At 48.3% G+C, this 15,095-nt stretch overlaps 1 protein-coding gene across 1 annotated transcript in view; it reads left to right on the forward strand.

Moving 5' to 3' along the window:
* Positions 1 to 15,095, forward strand: part of CACNA1C (calcium voltage-gated channel subunit alpha1 C) — a 627,765-nt gene that overhangs the window by 548,994 nt on the left and 63,676 nt on the right. Inside the window, exons 31-32 of the mRNA XM_045830427.1 lie at positions 1,329 to 1,412; positions 2,003 to 2,086. Coding sequence (XP_045686383.1) covers positions 1,329 to 1,412; positions 2,003 to 2,086 — 168 coding nt within the window. The remainder of the gene's footprint in view (positions 1 to 1,328; positions 1,413 to 2,002; positions 2,087 to 15,095) is intronic.

The following is a 15,095-nucleotide window of genomic DNA, read 5'->3' on the forward strand; positions in this document are numbered from 1 at the left end:
AGATGTCTTTAGTACTAGGTCCTTTCCGCCCCACCCACAGACACCGTGGCTGTCCAGTTCCCAGGGCTTCCTAAACTGCGAGCACGTGTCCATGTGGTCACAGCATTGCTCTCTAGACTCTCACACCTCTCAGAGAGGAGGACAACCCACTTGTGGTACAGAGTCTACTACCCAGGACACCTGGAATCCTCTAGGGAATCTGGGACAACCTATCCTTGGTTGACCAGTTGTCCAAGTACCTCAGAAAAAGTCTTTCAAAAACACTTATCTCTTCTCTTTTCTAAATATGGTGGGGAAAAAAAAAAGGTTTTCTGTATACAGGGTAAAGTGGTGTCATCGGGACACTGTCCTTGCTGTTCTGTGCCAGAATCTTTCCTCCATGGCACTCCTTCCCAAGAAGCCTATGTCCCCACCCATACCCTCTACCCAGACTACCCATATCAATCTAGTCCTCAGGAAAGGCTTTGATGACTTTATTCATTTTGGTGCCACCTGCATTTCAGTGGAACCCTATATCAGAATGATGGTGTTGGGAAAGGAGCCTGGGGTACGTGCTTCGGAAACACCCTGAGAGCATTGTCTAGGGCCATGTCCCACACTATCAAACTATGAGATCGACCTGGACTCCATGTCCTTTTAGTAGGAAAGACTTTGTGAGGACAGAGCTGCCCCTGAAAATATTGGGCATGCCCAGTGCTGGAACAAGGTGACCCTCATTCTATCTGCATAATGTCCAACTTTTTATAGATATTGTTTCAATGATGTGGTTCCCTTGTTATTGTGGAAACCAGGTGACCTGGCCACTCTTTTGGACCACACTGATTACTTCTCTTTAGTTCCCAGATCATCCACAGGACCATAGCCCATTGTCCTCCAAGGGGCCATACAGCTGTGTTCCCTCCCTCCCTCTAGACAGGCCCTTGGATGAAGAGAACTGGGGGCATAGGAGATGCCGAATGTAGACTGAAAAGAGAGTCTAGCCACATTCCTGCACCACTGTAGCTTGTATTGCCTGCCCCCCACATGCATGCTTCCCTCGCTGGGAAGTATTTAGAAAGAGCTTCTGTGCAGGAGGGCAGTAAAGTGGGATGGATCTGGAGGAAGGGGTGCCACGTGGCCACAGAAAGGCAGGGCAGGAGGTCTGGACTAGTTGCCTCCTGGAGGCCTCCTTCTTTCCTGGGCTCCTGGGCTCTTGGTCACGGAGAGGGTGTTGGAACTCCAGCAGCAACACCGAGGTGCCCGGACGGTGATTCTGATGGTGATTGTTGCTCTGTTCTTGTCTAATATTCCTTTTTAATCCCCATCCTGCCTGCCCCTCCCTTATGTAGGGTTACTTTAGTGATCCCTGGAATGTTTTTGACTTCCTCATCGTAATTGGCAGCATAATTGACGTCATTCTCAGTGAAACTAATGTGAGTATGACTCTGCCCTCCCCAGGAACCCTCCTCCTTTCTTCTTCCTCTACCTCCTCTATTTCCCTCTCACTCACACTATCTCTCTTTATCTCCTTTTATTTATTTATTTTTAATTTACTATTTTTACCCGCCTCCAGTCACGCTTTTTATTGAACCTGCCGTCGTCCTGTGAAGGGAAAAAAGTGGGAGCTTCTCCTCCTTTTTTTCCACTTGTCCCAGCTTGGCCCTCTGTGCCGGGCCCAGGAGCTCGGAGCCAAGTGGAGGGAGCAGGCGGTGGGAGGCCGCTGGCTCCCCTCCCAGGGTGGCCACAGCCCAGCGTAACCTTTGAACTAACCCAGCTTTTGTCAGGCCTCTCCACCCTGCGAAAACCAGGTTACCCAGGTTTGAGCCACCAGGACTGTAGAGTGGTAAGAGAGTATTTAATATGCCCACGTAACCTCTTTCTTTTCTCATTTTTTTCTCTTCTCTCCTTTCTTTCATGCTTTTTTTTTTTCATTTTTCCTCTTCCTCTTTGTTTTGTTTTTCTCCTTTGTTGGTTTTTTTTTCTCTTCTCTCTCTCCTTTCCTCGGCTTCTCTGCCCCATGCAGCACTATTTCTGTGATGCATGGAATACGTTTGACGCCTTGATTGTTGTGGGTAGCATTGTTGATATAGCAATCACCGAGGTAAACGTAAGTACATGGCGTCTGGACCTGACTGTCCGTGCCTGCTCTAACACTCATTGTCTTTCCCTGGTTTGTTGTTTTTGTCATTATATTTTCTCCTCCCCACCTCCTTATTTCCATTTAATTTATTTAAATTTGTTTAAATTGGTTTAAGAGTTTCTCCTTATTGCTTTATTTTGAAAACTTCCTCATTCTTTTTTTTTTTTTTAACTTTGGAACGAGTTAGGCCTCCTTTTCCTTTAAGTTTTGATTGCTGCATCTCTTTCTCTCTCCCTTTACAATCAGCCTGGCATGACTCACACTGTATAGGAGGATGCAGCTATGGGGACCACGGAGTGAGAAAACCAAGGGACATTTACAACATCTGGGCAGCTGCTGGGGCGGGGACCCAAACCTCTTTTCACTGCGCCTCACCTCCAGACCACTGCCCCTGCCCCTCTTGCCTTTCCACCCACAGCATCTTGGAAAGGAGTTCTCTCCAAGTGGGACCCTGGAGTGAAGGCTCGGTCTTTGCCTGCTCTATCAGCCCCAGGCCCTGTCCATTACACATTAAAAGGGCTCCATCCAATTTAACATCAGCCGCCCATGCAGGCAGCCTAGCCCCTCTAGGCTCATTTGGGAGAGAAGAAGAAAACCAGTTGTGTTCAGAGTCCTGCTTTCAGTCCTCTTCTCTGGAGTGGCCAGAGAGCCAGGTGGCTGGGTGACCCATGGAGAGAGGGTTCTTCTGAGGTTTTTTTTTTCCCCTGTTGCTGGGGCAGCAGCACCTCCCTCCTGCCCAGAGAACTGACTTTTGCACCTCCTGGTTCTCTCCCACTCCCACCCACCTCACACCCTGCCCTGGCTCCCTGGCCTCAGGCAGAACCCCAGCCCCTGCTCTCTGCTCCAAGGCCTGCCTTCCCCCAAGAGCTGCCTCCTCCTATACAGCTTCTACCAGTTCCTGCACATGTCTTTTTGTTACCTGGCATGTTTAAACCTTCTCTCTTTATCTATAGGCAAGCTCTCTGCAGTTCGTCTATAACATGTGTTAATTTTATTGTCATAATTTTTTCTTGATTAAGAGACTTGGTAATGTTTGTGCAAACCTTTGATGCACTGAGCCCTGAATAACAGCATGGAGCAGATGCTGTACAGTTTTGATCAAAGGTGTTTAGACTACCCTACCAACTGCCACCGTCTCTCCCCCCACTGATCCCACCATCCCCTCTCCACTCCATATTTTGCTCCCGATTAGTTGAATTGACACGTTATTTTGTCTGCCTAATTCCCCTGATTCAAAGCCCCTGTCTGCTCCCCTCTCAGCAGATGAACATTGGAGGAGGCTGTCACACTCTTCATACCCTCTCTTAGCCTCTTGTACCCTTGCTGCTCACCCTGTAGCTGTAGATTTGGTTGCCCCTGTCTCCCAGGTCCCCCGAGCTCATGGGGTGTGTGTGTGTGTGTGTGTGTGTGTGTGTGTGAGTGTGTGTGTGTGTGAGTGTGTGTGTGGACACGCGCGCGTGCACGCGTACACTTGCCCTTGACTTCTTCCAGTAAATGGTAGATTATTTAAAAAAAAACAAATATCAGTCTTCCTGCATATGCTCTGTGCCTCCCTCCCCTCACACTCCGCTCCACCATTCCTGAGCACACTCCTGGTTTTGCAGTCTGGATGAGCCCTAAATCATTTCTCAGGTGCTGTTCGGGGCCCTGAGTTGTACATGTGTATGTAAAGGCCAGAGCGTTTGTGCTCGGAGCTGGCACTGCGCAGTGCTCTGAACTGAGGGCATACTCGGGGGGGAGGAACAGGGAAGAGGGAGCGGCAGTAGGCCCTGCCCTCTGAGGCTGTAGTTTTTCAGACAGCAGTGTAGATTGTTATGAAACCTGTGCCAGGGACTTGGAGCCTGATAGACAGCAGGAAAAGGCAGGGAGGTGACGGCAAGCTGTTTCCCTGCATGCGGAGGGGACCCTCTGCTGTCTCGGGGGTTCCTCTGGGGTTCTCACTGTCAGCAAGGCCCACGTCAACACTAGACATGCCATTTTCCCCCCTGAACAGTTGATATTTTTAAAGGAAAATAAAGACAAAGCAAAAGAAACTTCTTAGGGTTTACAATTTCTACAGGAAAAAAAAGCTGCGAGGGAGGGTGCAGGACAGGAGAGGAGCGGAATGCCATTGTGCAGACCCTTCCACTTGTGCCTGGTTTTCTGTTGGCAGCTCACCCTTGCATTCGTCTCATGTCACTCTGAACTGTGCTGTGGGATTGACAGGCAAGAGGGAGCCTCCCCAGCTTGCTGGTGCTAAACATGCTAGTGGAGAGATTAAGTGCCCTTCGGAGCTGCACAGCTGGAGTACAGACCTCCTGGGGTGCCCCCTCACTTCACTTGGCCCTGGGCCACAGCTCCCCATTCTCTCTAACATGCAATGCCTTTTGATAAGCACAGACATCTCACACGCCCTACCTTCTGTACCTCCACCAGCCAGGATTTGTTCAGCCCTTACGTTCTGTAATTTGTATTTAAATTAACCACAAGTTTTTGTATATTCTAAACAAAAAATGATTTATCAGCCCTCCCTTGGAGTTCTGAAGCACCTGTAACATCCCAGCTTCCCTCTACCCCACAGTGAGGTGCTCTTCACTCCTCCTGATTGAAGAGCTGGCAAAAAGTCACACTGAAGGGGTGTCTGGAGATTAAATGGGGGCAGTGTGTGTGAGGGGCAGTGAGGGGAGGTGTCCAGAGACCCAGCACTCATTTCCCTCCCCACAATCAATGGCTTGTGAACCAGAAGAACAAATATGACATCCCCCAAAGCAGGAAGGTGGTATGGAAGGGGAAGAGAGGACTGGACATAAAGTCAAAGCTGGCAAGTTTCTGAGTCTTGTTGCTGCTTCTTCCTGTAAAAGAAGGCAGTTTCCTCATCTGTCAAAGGAATGTGATGATATCTATAGCACTGTGTTTTGAAGCTCAAGTAACAGCATCTATTTTAAAACTCTATGTAAACTGTAAAGTGCTACTGAATGGGAGAGACTGTGGTACCCAAAATTTCCCCCCAGTCTCTGCTCGAATAGCTAGGAGGGCCTAGTCTCTGGCCAATTATATTTCATTATAACTGACTACCCACAGACACTGAACCCTTGTTTCCCATATGGTTAGACTCTTAGAGGTGGTTAACAGGTATGGCCAGCACAGAGCAAGCACAGATTACTGACCACCACCCATAACCCCAGCCTCAATAGGCCTGTTTGACAAGCATAGTTCTGGTGTAACCCTGCACTTGGAGAGCTGCCAACATTGGGGATGGCAAATTAGTCTCAGAGGTAGCTCTATCTGCCTGTATGGTTCTGACTGCAGGCCACTGGCAGCTTATGAGTCTGGACACTTCCTGGTGCAAGGAAGTTTATAGCTCCAGGGAGTTTTCCCTAGGAGCTGCTAAGGCCTTCCCAGAATCCTCTAGTCTTACTGTCCTCCCAAGATATTCATCCCCAGACCTATGTTCTATCTGGTAGGAATCTGTACTTTTAGCCTCAGAGGCTAAAAGGTATGGATATGAGGGTGTTTCACCTGTAACTCATCATCTTTGACTTACTTAAGCCTACAGAAATCAACTCTCATTACCCTCACCCAATAGCCCTGTTCATCCTAACTGCCCTTTGACTATTACTCACATTTAAACTCACCTCCCTTAGACACCTCTTTCCTCCTTGCCTTTACCAGGCTATGGCACCTCTGCCTTTGGGAAATGGATTTCCCCATCCCCAGGAACCATCATTCATTCATTCCACTGTACGCATCATCTCCCCTCCTGTGTGTCAGGTATGATGTTAGGCACCTGGAATACATCAGTCCACAAAACAAAAGCCCTTCCTCCTGAGCTGCCTTTCTAGGGTCAGAGGAATAATAAGACAGTGAATTTTGCAATGAGCACAGAAAATAAGGCAGTCGTACAGTGTGTGAAAAACTGCTAAGTGCTTTGGGAAAGGAAAAATGTCAAGTAAGGGTGATCTGAGGTGCTAAGGAGCAGCGAAGGAAAGTGCTATTTCAAATAAGATGGAAGTGAGTGAATTACCCATGCAGACATCTGGGAGGGCAGCTTCTCTGGCAGGAGGAGCAGGCGAAAAGGAGCAGGGAGGGGATCAGAGAAGGAGGCCAGATTTTTTTTTTTTTTTGTTGAGCAAGAAGGGGAGACACCAGTGCCTTTAAGAAGAGATGTCCCATAATCTGACTTACATTTTTCAAGGGTGGCTTTGCTGTATGTGGGAGTTGGGGTGGAAACCAGAACAGCATGTAGAGGTGGATGTGGTAACCTGGAGGGAAGGGATGGGAGCTGCAACAAAGCAGAGTGGTAGAAGTGGTGAAAATGGTCAGATTCTCAGTCTGTTTTGAAAACAGAACTAACAGCATCTCCTGACAGACTGGATTTGGGAGCAGAAGGAAGAGGCGTCCAGGATGGCTGTGAGGTTTGAGCCCAAGCATGGGAGGATGGAGTTGGTGTGAACTGGGAAGGACAGGAAGTGGAGCACGTTTGTGTGAGGAGCTCAGTTGGAACGTGTCTATATCACTTCCCAGTGGGGATGGCAGGTAGGCAGTTGGCACACAGTCTGAGGTCAGGGCATGGAGTCGTCAGCATGTAGATAATATCCAAAGCCATGACAGTGGTGAAGAGCGCCCAGAGGGAGAGAGACAGGAGAGAGCCAGAGACTGAGCGGGATGGGGCCTCCAGCATGAAGTGGGGGGACCCTGTGTGCTTAGAGCCAGTCTGTGGTTCAGTTTCTGTTCACACTGGAGGAATGCCCCTGAACCACTGCCAATGCAACTAGAGGGCAGTCATAAGTCCCCCACCTTGCATAGCTATGCTGCATTCTGCTTCCACTGCCCTTCTCCTCCCTGAGGCACTGCCTAGCTCTCAGCTGGAGGCTCCCCTGCCTCTGTGTCCCCTGGGAGGGTGAAGTGCAGCCTCTGGTCACTCTAAGGAAGGCTTCTGGACTCCCTTTATTTCTGGGGTCTGAAATCATATTTTCCAGAGAAAACCCAGAGACATACCCTGTGATTGTTAATGGCTTTCTCATAGCATCAGAAACTGCTCCCTAACATCCCAAGCTAGAATCAATTTGGGTGTCTGGTCAACAGCCTTACCCAACACTCTTCTTTATCATTCTGTATTTTAAAGTCTGTTGCACAAGAGATAGGCTGAGAGGCCTGGATTCTTGCATGACATACGTATACAGAGAAATACTCCCAAATTGCAAATTAAGAAGCCTGTGTTCTGTTTCCAGTTCTGGCACTATTAAGCCATGTAACTTAGAGCAAATAAACCCATTCTGTGGGCCTCGACTTCCTTGAATACAAATGGAGTTGGGGGTCAGGTGGAGATGGTCTCACAGGGCCTTTGTGACTCTAACACTCCTTGGTTCTGAATGGGGCATTTTCTGGTTGTGAGGCAGATTCCAGATCTAAGGTAGAGTTCCTTTCATAAAGCTGCCAAGGCTTTGGGATGGCTCATGTGGAAATCCTCCCAAGAGAAGGCCCTGGAGGGACCTTCAGGTTGAGGAACAGTTCCGAGATGGTGTAAGGCATGGAGAGCTTCTGGGGAAGGTTCAGAGGGAGGAAAAGCTGAAACTTTTGCTTAGGAGCCAAAGTGCTTAGTCTGTAGACAGGAGCAGGGCAGGAGAATAAAGTAATGATGGTCCTGGCTGTGACCTGAGCTGATTAGCACAAGGTGGGGCAGGGAGTAGGAAGGGAAGGAGGGAAAGAGGAAAATGAGGGCTGCTCTTTGATGAGCATATATCAGGCATCCTACTAGGACATCACACACGATGGTCAGAGTAACACCGCAAAGTGCTTATTGCCCACAGGAGGAAACTGAGACTATTCAGGATGGACAGTTTGCTTGTAGCTAATGGTTGGCAAGACTAGGATTCAAATCTATTTCTGTGGAAGAACTGAGTCTTGTGTTTCTACAGAGCCCACTGGTGACTCCCTGGGCCAGGCTGGCCTGCACACAGCATCACCAAAGGGCCCCTGCCACTCACAAGTCCTCATTCAGTGCACTCCCAGCAATGTGGCCTGGGGTCTAACTCCTCTACACCTGGTGGGGCTGCCAGTGCCCGACCAAGCACATCCAGGCTGCTGTGGGAATGCTCAGACTGAAAGCAATGCACACTGTGGAATCAACGGCCTAGTTAATGGGGCTGTGAAGAAAAGAGCAAATCGAGTATCAAGTGGGCCCACCTGACATCTGGAACTTGAGAGGAAAACAAGGGATGGGATGGGGATTGGGGGAGAGACAAGAGCAGGGACAAGAGGGGGATGGGGCTCAGCTTCAGGGCACACATGGAGGCTTCCAGGTGCTGGCCCCAAAGCCTCCTAACCCTGGCCCAGTGGTGCCTTTCCACCACAGACTCACAGGTAGAGCCCCTAAATAACTCTCCCTGACTGGCTTCCCATACAAATAATAAAGCAAGCTTGGTTCCTGCTCCGACTTCGGCACCTGGAATGACAGGAAAAGCAGTCATTCTGAGTCACAGAGGGTTTGCTGCCCTTTAGGGCTGAGTCAGAGAGCTCAGCCGGTATACGCCAGCCCTCTCTCCGTGTCAACCCATGATGCCTGTGCCAGCCCTCGGCCTGGCTCTCTTGATATGCCTGCTCCTGTCCCTGCCATAGCAGAAAGGGGCCAGAATGGCACAAGAAAGACAAAGCCAAATGCCCCACCAAGAGCTGTGCTGAGGGGTAAAGGCAGAAAGTGGATTCATCAAAAAATGTTAGAATGGATACACCTTTGGGGATCATCTGGCCCACGCCCATCCAATTGCTCCCACAAGCATACACCAAGCTCCTGCTGCTCCTGGGTCACAGCCCAGGAGCACCAGTTTCACAGACAAGGAGACTGGCGGTAGAGGCAGGGGACAACTTGCTCATTGTCACAGCTCTCTAACAGCAAGGCCAAGTCAGAACTTGGTCTGACTCTTATGATTAGTGCAGAGGGCTCAAATGGTGACATTGCCAGACATTGTCTAAATGACAATGGTCGGTGTAGCCTGGGCAATTCTGAGGTAAATTAAAGTAAGGTTGGTGGTGTCAGTCCAAAGTGGGTGGGGCAGACTGGATCCTTGGAATCTCCCTACACTTCCATTTCTCTTTGCCGGACCCCTCCTTTTTTTTTTCTTTTATTTAAATATTTTATTTATTTACTTTTAGAGAGGGGGGGAAGGGTGGGAGAAAGAAGAGAAACATTGATGTGAGAGAGAAGCATGGATCAGTTGCCTCTCATATGCATTCCAACTGAGATGGAACCCACAACCTACAACCCACAACCAACTGAGCCACACCGGTCAGGGCACATCCCTCCTTTTGTTGCTCATGAAGCTCCCTATCAGCTTCCTCACTCCCACCCCCACAACAAAACCAACATGACCAAGGTGTCCTGTTTCTAATACACTAAGTAATACTAAGGTGTAGTGACTGATCTGCTACCCTTCCAAAAAGACATGTTACCTTTAAAGAGGGAAGGGAATGCTCAACCTAAAGATTGACTATCTAGTGTGTCTAATATGACTTTCAGGAACATGACCCCCAGATGAAAAAGATACTCCCCGGCCTTCAGTTGTTCTACACAGGCAGTTTTCTCCTCTGCTTGGAAGTAAAGCTGGCCCTCAAGAGATGTAGCAGAGTGCCACTCATCCCCAGCAATGAGACAGCACATGACCATTGGCAGGTGGTCCAACTCAACATGGAAGGACCATTTTAAAGGCCCGCAGGCCTCTGGAGGGTGAGGCTGACTGTGTGGGCAGAGATAAAGGGTCACTGTGAGGTCAGATGTGGTGGAATGGACAGGCCTGATAAAGCAGCCCCATCCAAGCAAGTTCTGCCAAAGCTGGTGCCTTGAGACATGTCCTGCAGGCTTGACCTGAAAGGCTCATGGAAGCCTGATTTTCTGTGGACATCCCAGTTTGGATTCTTCATTTAGCTGTGTTAGATCATCTGACCATTATGGCCCACCAAGGTTCCCCTTGCCCTGCGCCTTCTAATGAGGACTCTTTGCTTTTGTCTTCCCCTAATTTCCTTTCCTTTCCTTCTTTATTCTCATCTTTTCTATCCATACACAACCTTCTCCTTGTACCTAAAATAGAAGAATGGAAGGAAGCTGTCACAATACACTCCTTGGTTTGACCAGACAGCCATCTGGGTCTAGCCGGTGTCTGTTACTTTAATTCTCACGGGCTGAGCAAGCTCAGGTTGCTATATTTGCCAGAAAGCCTTTAAAGCAAAGGGGCCTAGAATATTCCATGACCTAGGAGAGAGGGTGAGGGAGCTATACCTCAGGCAGGCTCAGAAAGGCCCTCAAGTGCCCCCCAAAGCATTGCCATTTACTCTTCCTGTCTGTGCCCCACCCTGCTTTCATTTGTTTCCTTTTCGAATCTCTGTTTCTCTCTCTTAACTCTTGTTCTCTGTCTTTGTGCATTCTCTCCCTCCCTCCCTCATTCCCTCCCTACCTCTCAGAATTCTTTCATGTTGATAGCACTGCTGACAGCTGATTTCATCCATTTATTCTTTAAGGGGATTTTTGTTTGTTTGTTTGTTTATTTGACACTGGCTGTCCTTCCCAAGGGAAAATAAAACCACCCTAGTGATTTGGTAATCAGTCTTGTTTAGCGTGAGTATCTGGCAGGTAATAGCACCTGGGGAGACATCAGGCTGCAGGTGAATAACACAGTGACTCCTGCAGTTTAAGCTGCTTCCAGCCACAGGAGCTGCCACCAGGCAGCTAATACTACAGGCTGATTGCCACTGTCCCCTCTCCACAGTGCAGCCCACAGAGACAGAAGAGCATGTTCTATATCTCTCCTCCAGCCCTGTTGGGGCCAAAGCTCCCCTCAGGGTATGCTCTGAAAGGGCGTTTCATCTGGGTGCCTGTAGCCACAAAGATTTAAGAAGGAGCATCTTCTGCTGGCTAGAATTTTTCCTTGGAGAAACAGATGCCATCTAGTGGGTTTGCAATGTGGTGGACGTGGGGTGGGGGTGCTGTTCTCTCCATTTCCCACCTTGTCTTCTTTGGGCTTCTCTTCAGTTGTTCCCAGCGCTTTTCTGTCCGGCATTTTGGTCCCCCTCATGATTTCCCTGTCTTCCTCTTCTCATTCCTCCTCCTCCTCAGATCCATTTACCTCTCATTTACCATTTACCATTCGTTCCAGATCAGAATGGAAATTCTGCTTAAGAATGACTTTCAAGAGCCCATCTTTTCTTCATTTGCCCTATATCTAAAAGCCATTGACACCTACCCTCAACTTCTCTATCCCAGTTGACTTGTGTGTATTTAAACTTTGTGTCTCCCTTAGCAAGGAAGCTCTTAATTCAACTAGGTTGCAGTTTAAAATGTATTTTGCTTTGGCCTGCTGAAAATGCCTTTCCCTGCTGCCATCTCTGGTGGCTCTAAGGTGCAGCATCCCCCAGCTCCTTCACACCTGTAGGTCACACTAGTTCCTGGGTGTTCTTTTCTCCTGGTTGAAAGGGGAGATGGGGACCATGAAGGTGGTGTCACATGTCTCTTGAAGACCCTGGCTCCTGCCATTCCCAGGTCTCTCTGTGTGTACCAGCCTGATCATTGTCCTCCTACCCAGATTCACTGGGGTCTCACCAACAGAGCCCCAGCTGCTCAGCCATCCGCCACACCACGGCACTCTCATAACTGAACTAGCCATCCTGTCTTGCAGATCACATTGAGGTGAGAGCAGAGACAGCAAAAACAGAGAAGCAGGGCTTTGGATGGGGTAGTGGTAGAGGCAGTGCCAGCTGGAACCTGAATTTCAGATGGTTTGGAATCGAATTTATATCACATCCACTCTCTAGCTTTTAGACACAAGATTTAAAAAAAGGAAACAATGCTCTAATGCAGGGTAAGCCAGTAAAAGACTCTCATACTCCCATGACATTGTTTTTGACTCATATTTCAGAGGAATGAGGAGTTCCAGTGACCATAGTATAGCCATTGATTCAGTGGCAGCCATTGGAACCGGGCAGCCCATTTGTGGATCCTGTTCCTGACTCAGCCCAGAACCAGGCTTCCCCGGCCAGCAGTAGCCTGTGCCTTTCAAAGCCAACATGCCCAAGAAGGTGCAGCAGTAACTTATGAACTCTTTAAAATGCTCTTTAAGCAACTGATCTCAAGAGGATATTCTCTTGGTTGGATATTCCAGTCAATATCTACTCCCTAGCCATGAAATCCCTAGCAATCTTCACCTCGTGGTTGTGGGGGAAAGAAAAGGAAGAGGAAAGTCCCTTTTCATACGGTTAAGAGCTTTTAGTTTCCCAGTGTGACAAGGTCATGTTAACAACTGGGAAACATTCCACTGACTCTTGTATCCATCATCTTGGGAGATCCCCCACCTCGGAGAAGCCTCTCTCTGTCAGCCTCCTGTATTCCCTGAGCTTCCCTGAGCACCTATGTGTGGTCTAGAGACAGTACCCCAGTGAGCAGGAACCGTGAGTATATTCCAGAAGCCAAGGCCCATCCACTGAGGTGACACTTCTGATTTGATCCTGAACTTTATGCAGAGACTGTCTTTTACTAGCTGCCCAGCACCACTCTTATCATCCTTGCCAATTATACCAAAACAAGCTAATTTGCATAATATATTGCAGCAAGTTAATTGGCCTTTCCTTTCAATTTGCCCTGAGACGGGTAGCTGAAAGCACTAGCCAGGACTCTTTCTAAAAATATTCTGGTTTCTTCTGCCTCACATATAATCATCTTATTTCATTTATACAGCTTGCATGAACAAACTAAGTTAATTGACCCAATATTTTTAACCTCTTGAAAGTTACCAGATCATTAGAAAACAAAGATGAAAGAATTGGTTGCTCAAAAATTTACTCCACACCCGCCATTAGTGGATAAAGCACAGCATTAAAGCTCAGCCAGAGTGTTTGGGGTAAGTAAGCAGCTCTGTTGGCTCCAGGAGCAGGGGAGTGCCGGCAGGGTCTCCAGGCTCATGGGGTACATGTCTTCATGTAATCCTACCACACGTCTTCCCTAGGAAGACCACGGATGGAGAAACTATCAGCTAACTCAGGGCATCTGGGCGCAAATCTGGAAAAGGGTCAGAGATGGATGACACAAGTACTCCAGGCTACCAGCTAAGTCTGAATTTAACTGAAAAAGTGGAACTGATGCCAGGTGGTTTTTCAAGAGGTACTAAGGAGTCACAGAGAGTGGCCAAAATGCAAACACATCTCTGTGCTAAAAGCACAGGTGCCTAAGGTGCCTAAGTCCAGCTGATGCAGTCTTCCCTTCTAGCTCACCAGGGGATTCCACTGCAGCTGGGCAAGAGGATCAAAGATGGAAACAACTGCACCTGGTTATCTAGAAACCTCCTCTGGGGGCTGATAGTGTGTCAGTGAACCGTAGGTTCTCGAGAACAGGGCCTATGTGTGAGGCTCCTCCCTATTGGTTCCACTCAGAAATTATTCTGTGATTGCTTTCTGATTTTATTATGAATGCTTAGTTATTTTTGAGACCATGGATTTTGTAAACATAGCTACTCATACAGAACAGGCTTATGTGAGAGGTTGACAGGCAACCCTGTCTAGCAAGCCACAGTGCCCTCTGCAAAGCATGGCTTAGAGCCTGAGAAAAAATTGGATCTGTGAGTCTCCTGCTTCTCCCACAGTGAGAGTCTGGAGCACTGTCCTCACGGGGGGTGGAGACCCAACACGGATTCCAGATTCCCTGTCCTCACACTCAATGCTGCCCTCACAGCTCCTCCTGGCCACTTCCTGTTCCCTGTTACCGAGACGTATCATGAGGATTCTTAAAATAACACGTTATTAAAATAATAAGATATGATCAAGGTGATTAGAACCAACCTAAAGCTAAATTTTGAACTAAAATATGACTTAAATAGATAAGATCTTAAATGGGAGCTATAAAAGCTAAAAATCAATAAGGAAAAGGCATTTAAAAATCCCAAATGAAGGATCCTGTTTAAGAAGTAAACTAAAATAAAACAAATATTAAAATCTTCAGTGATTGGGGGTTAATTCATTTGTACCAGGTGACTTAGATGGGTTCTCTAAATTGTCTTCATTCTGGTCCCGTTTGGGATGGGATTGACCCAGAGACCTTCAAACATTTGACTAGGGTTCTCAGCAGTAATGGGGAGGCTTTGAGAGTTCTCAGGGTGGAACTGAGCCTTCTGGGAGCCTGGCCTAATGCCTGGGCACAGTATGTAGTGGAGGTAGGCCTCTCTCTGTCTGGCCCTTATCCTCCCTTCTTCACTGCAGCCTCAGAAACCGCAGAACTCCTTACCCACGAACACAGGAGCACAGGCACTGGACCACCTGAAATTTCCTCCGTGTGTGTGTGTGTGTGTGTGTGTGTGTGTGTGCGTGTGTGTTTCCACATTTCATCCCAGCCTGCTAGTCACATTTTAGTGAGCCCATCCTCCAGGCCTGTGCACTGACCTGGCAGCTCGTGTTCCTCAGGAAGCAGGGGTGGAGATCTGGGCTGTGCTCCCTGAATGACTGGAGAGTGCTCCTTGCCTTTTCTCCCCTTGTCTCGCCCTGTATCTCCACCCTTCCCCCAAAAAGGAGTTTGCTGAGAAATTTGTTGCCAAAGGAGAATTTTAAGTCTGCAAGCCAAGGTCTACTGCACATTTCTGTCCTTCAGAAGTCCCATTAAAACGTTTCTTTGTTTGTACCTGAAAAACAGAAACACAAGAGCAACCATCTGAAAGTGGAGGGTAAAAGCAGTCAGGACCTCCTAGAAAGAGTTAACAGCTCAGAAGGTCAGGATCAGTCAGGGCTTAGCTCTCTGTGCTGGAGCCCAGAGAGTAGGGGCACCTTCCAGAGGTAGGTGCGTGGACCTGGGCAGAGAGCAGGCACAACCACCTGTGGCCACTTTCTGCAGCGCCTGCCCCCAAATGAGTTCAGCAGTAAAGCCCATGAGAACAACCTCTTAGGGTGTTAATAATCATACCTTAAATTGTGTGCGGGGCTTTCAAATTTACAAAACCATTCCACACTCATTTTTCATGCTGTGGCCAAC

Source organism: Phyllostomus hastatus, unplaced genomic scaffold (genome assembly GCF_019186645.2).
Source record: "Phyllostomus hastatus isolate PE091 unplaced genomic scaffold, TTU_PhHast_1.1 phas_contig_152, whole genome shotgun sequence".
In the NCBI taxonomy this organism is placed as follows: Eukaryota; Metazoa; Chordata; class Mammalia; order Chiroptera; family Phyllostomidae; genus Phyllostomus; species Phyllostomus hastatus.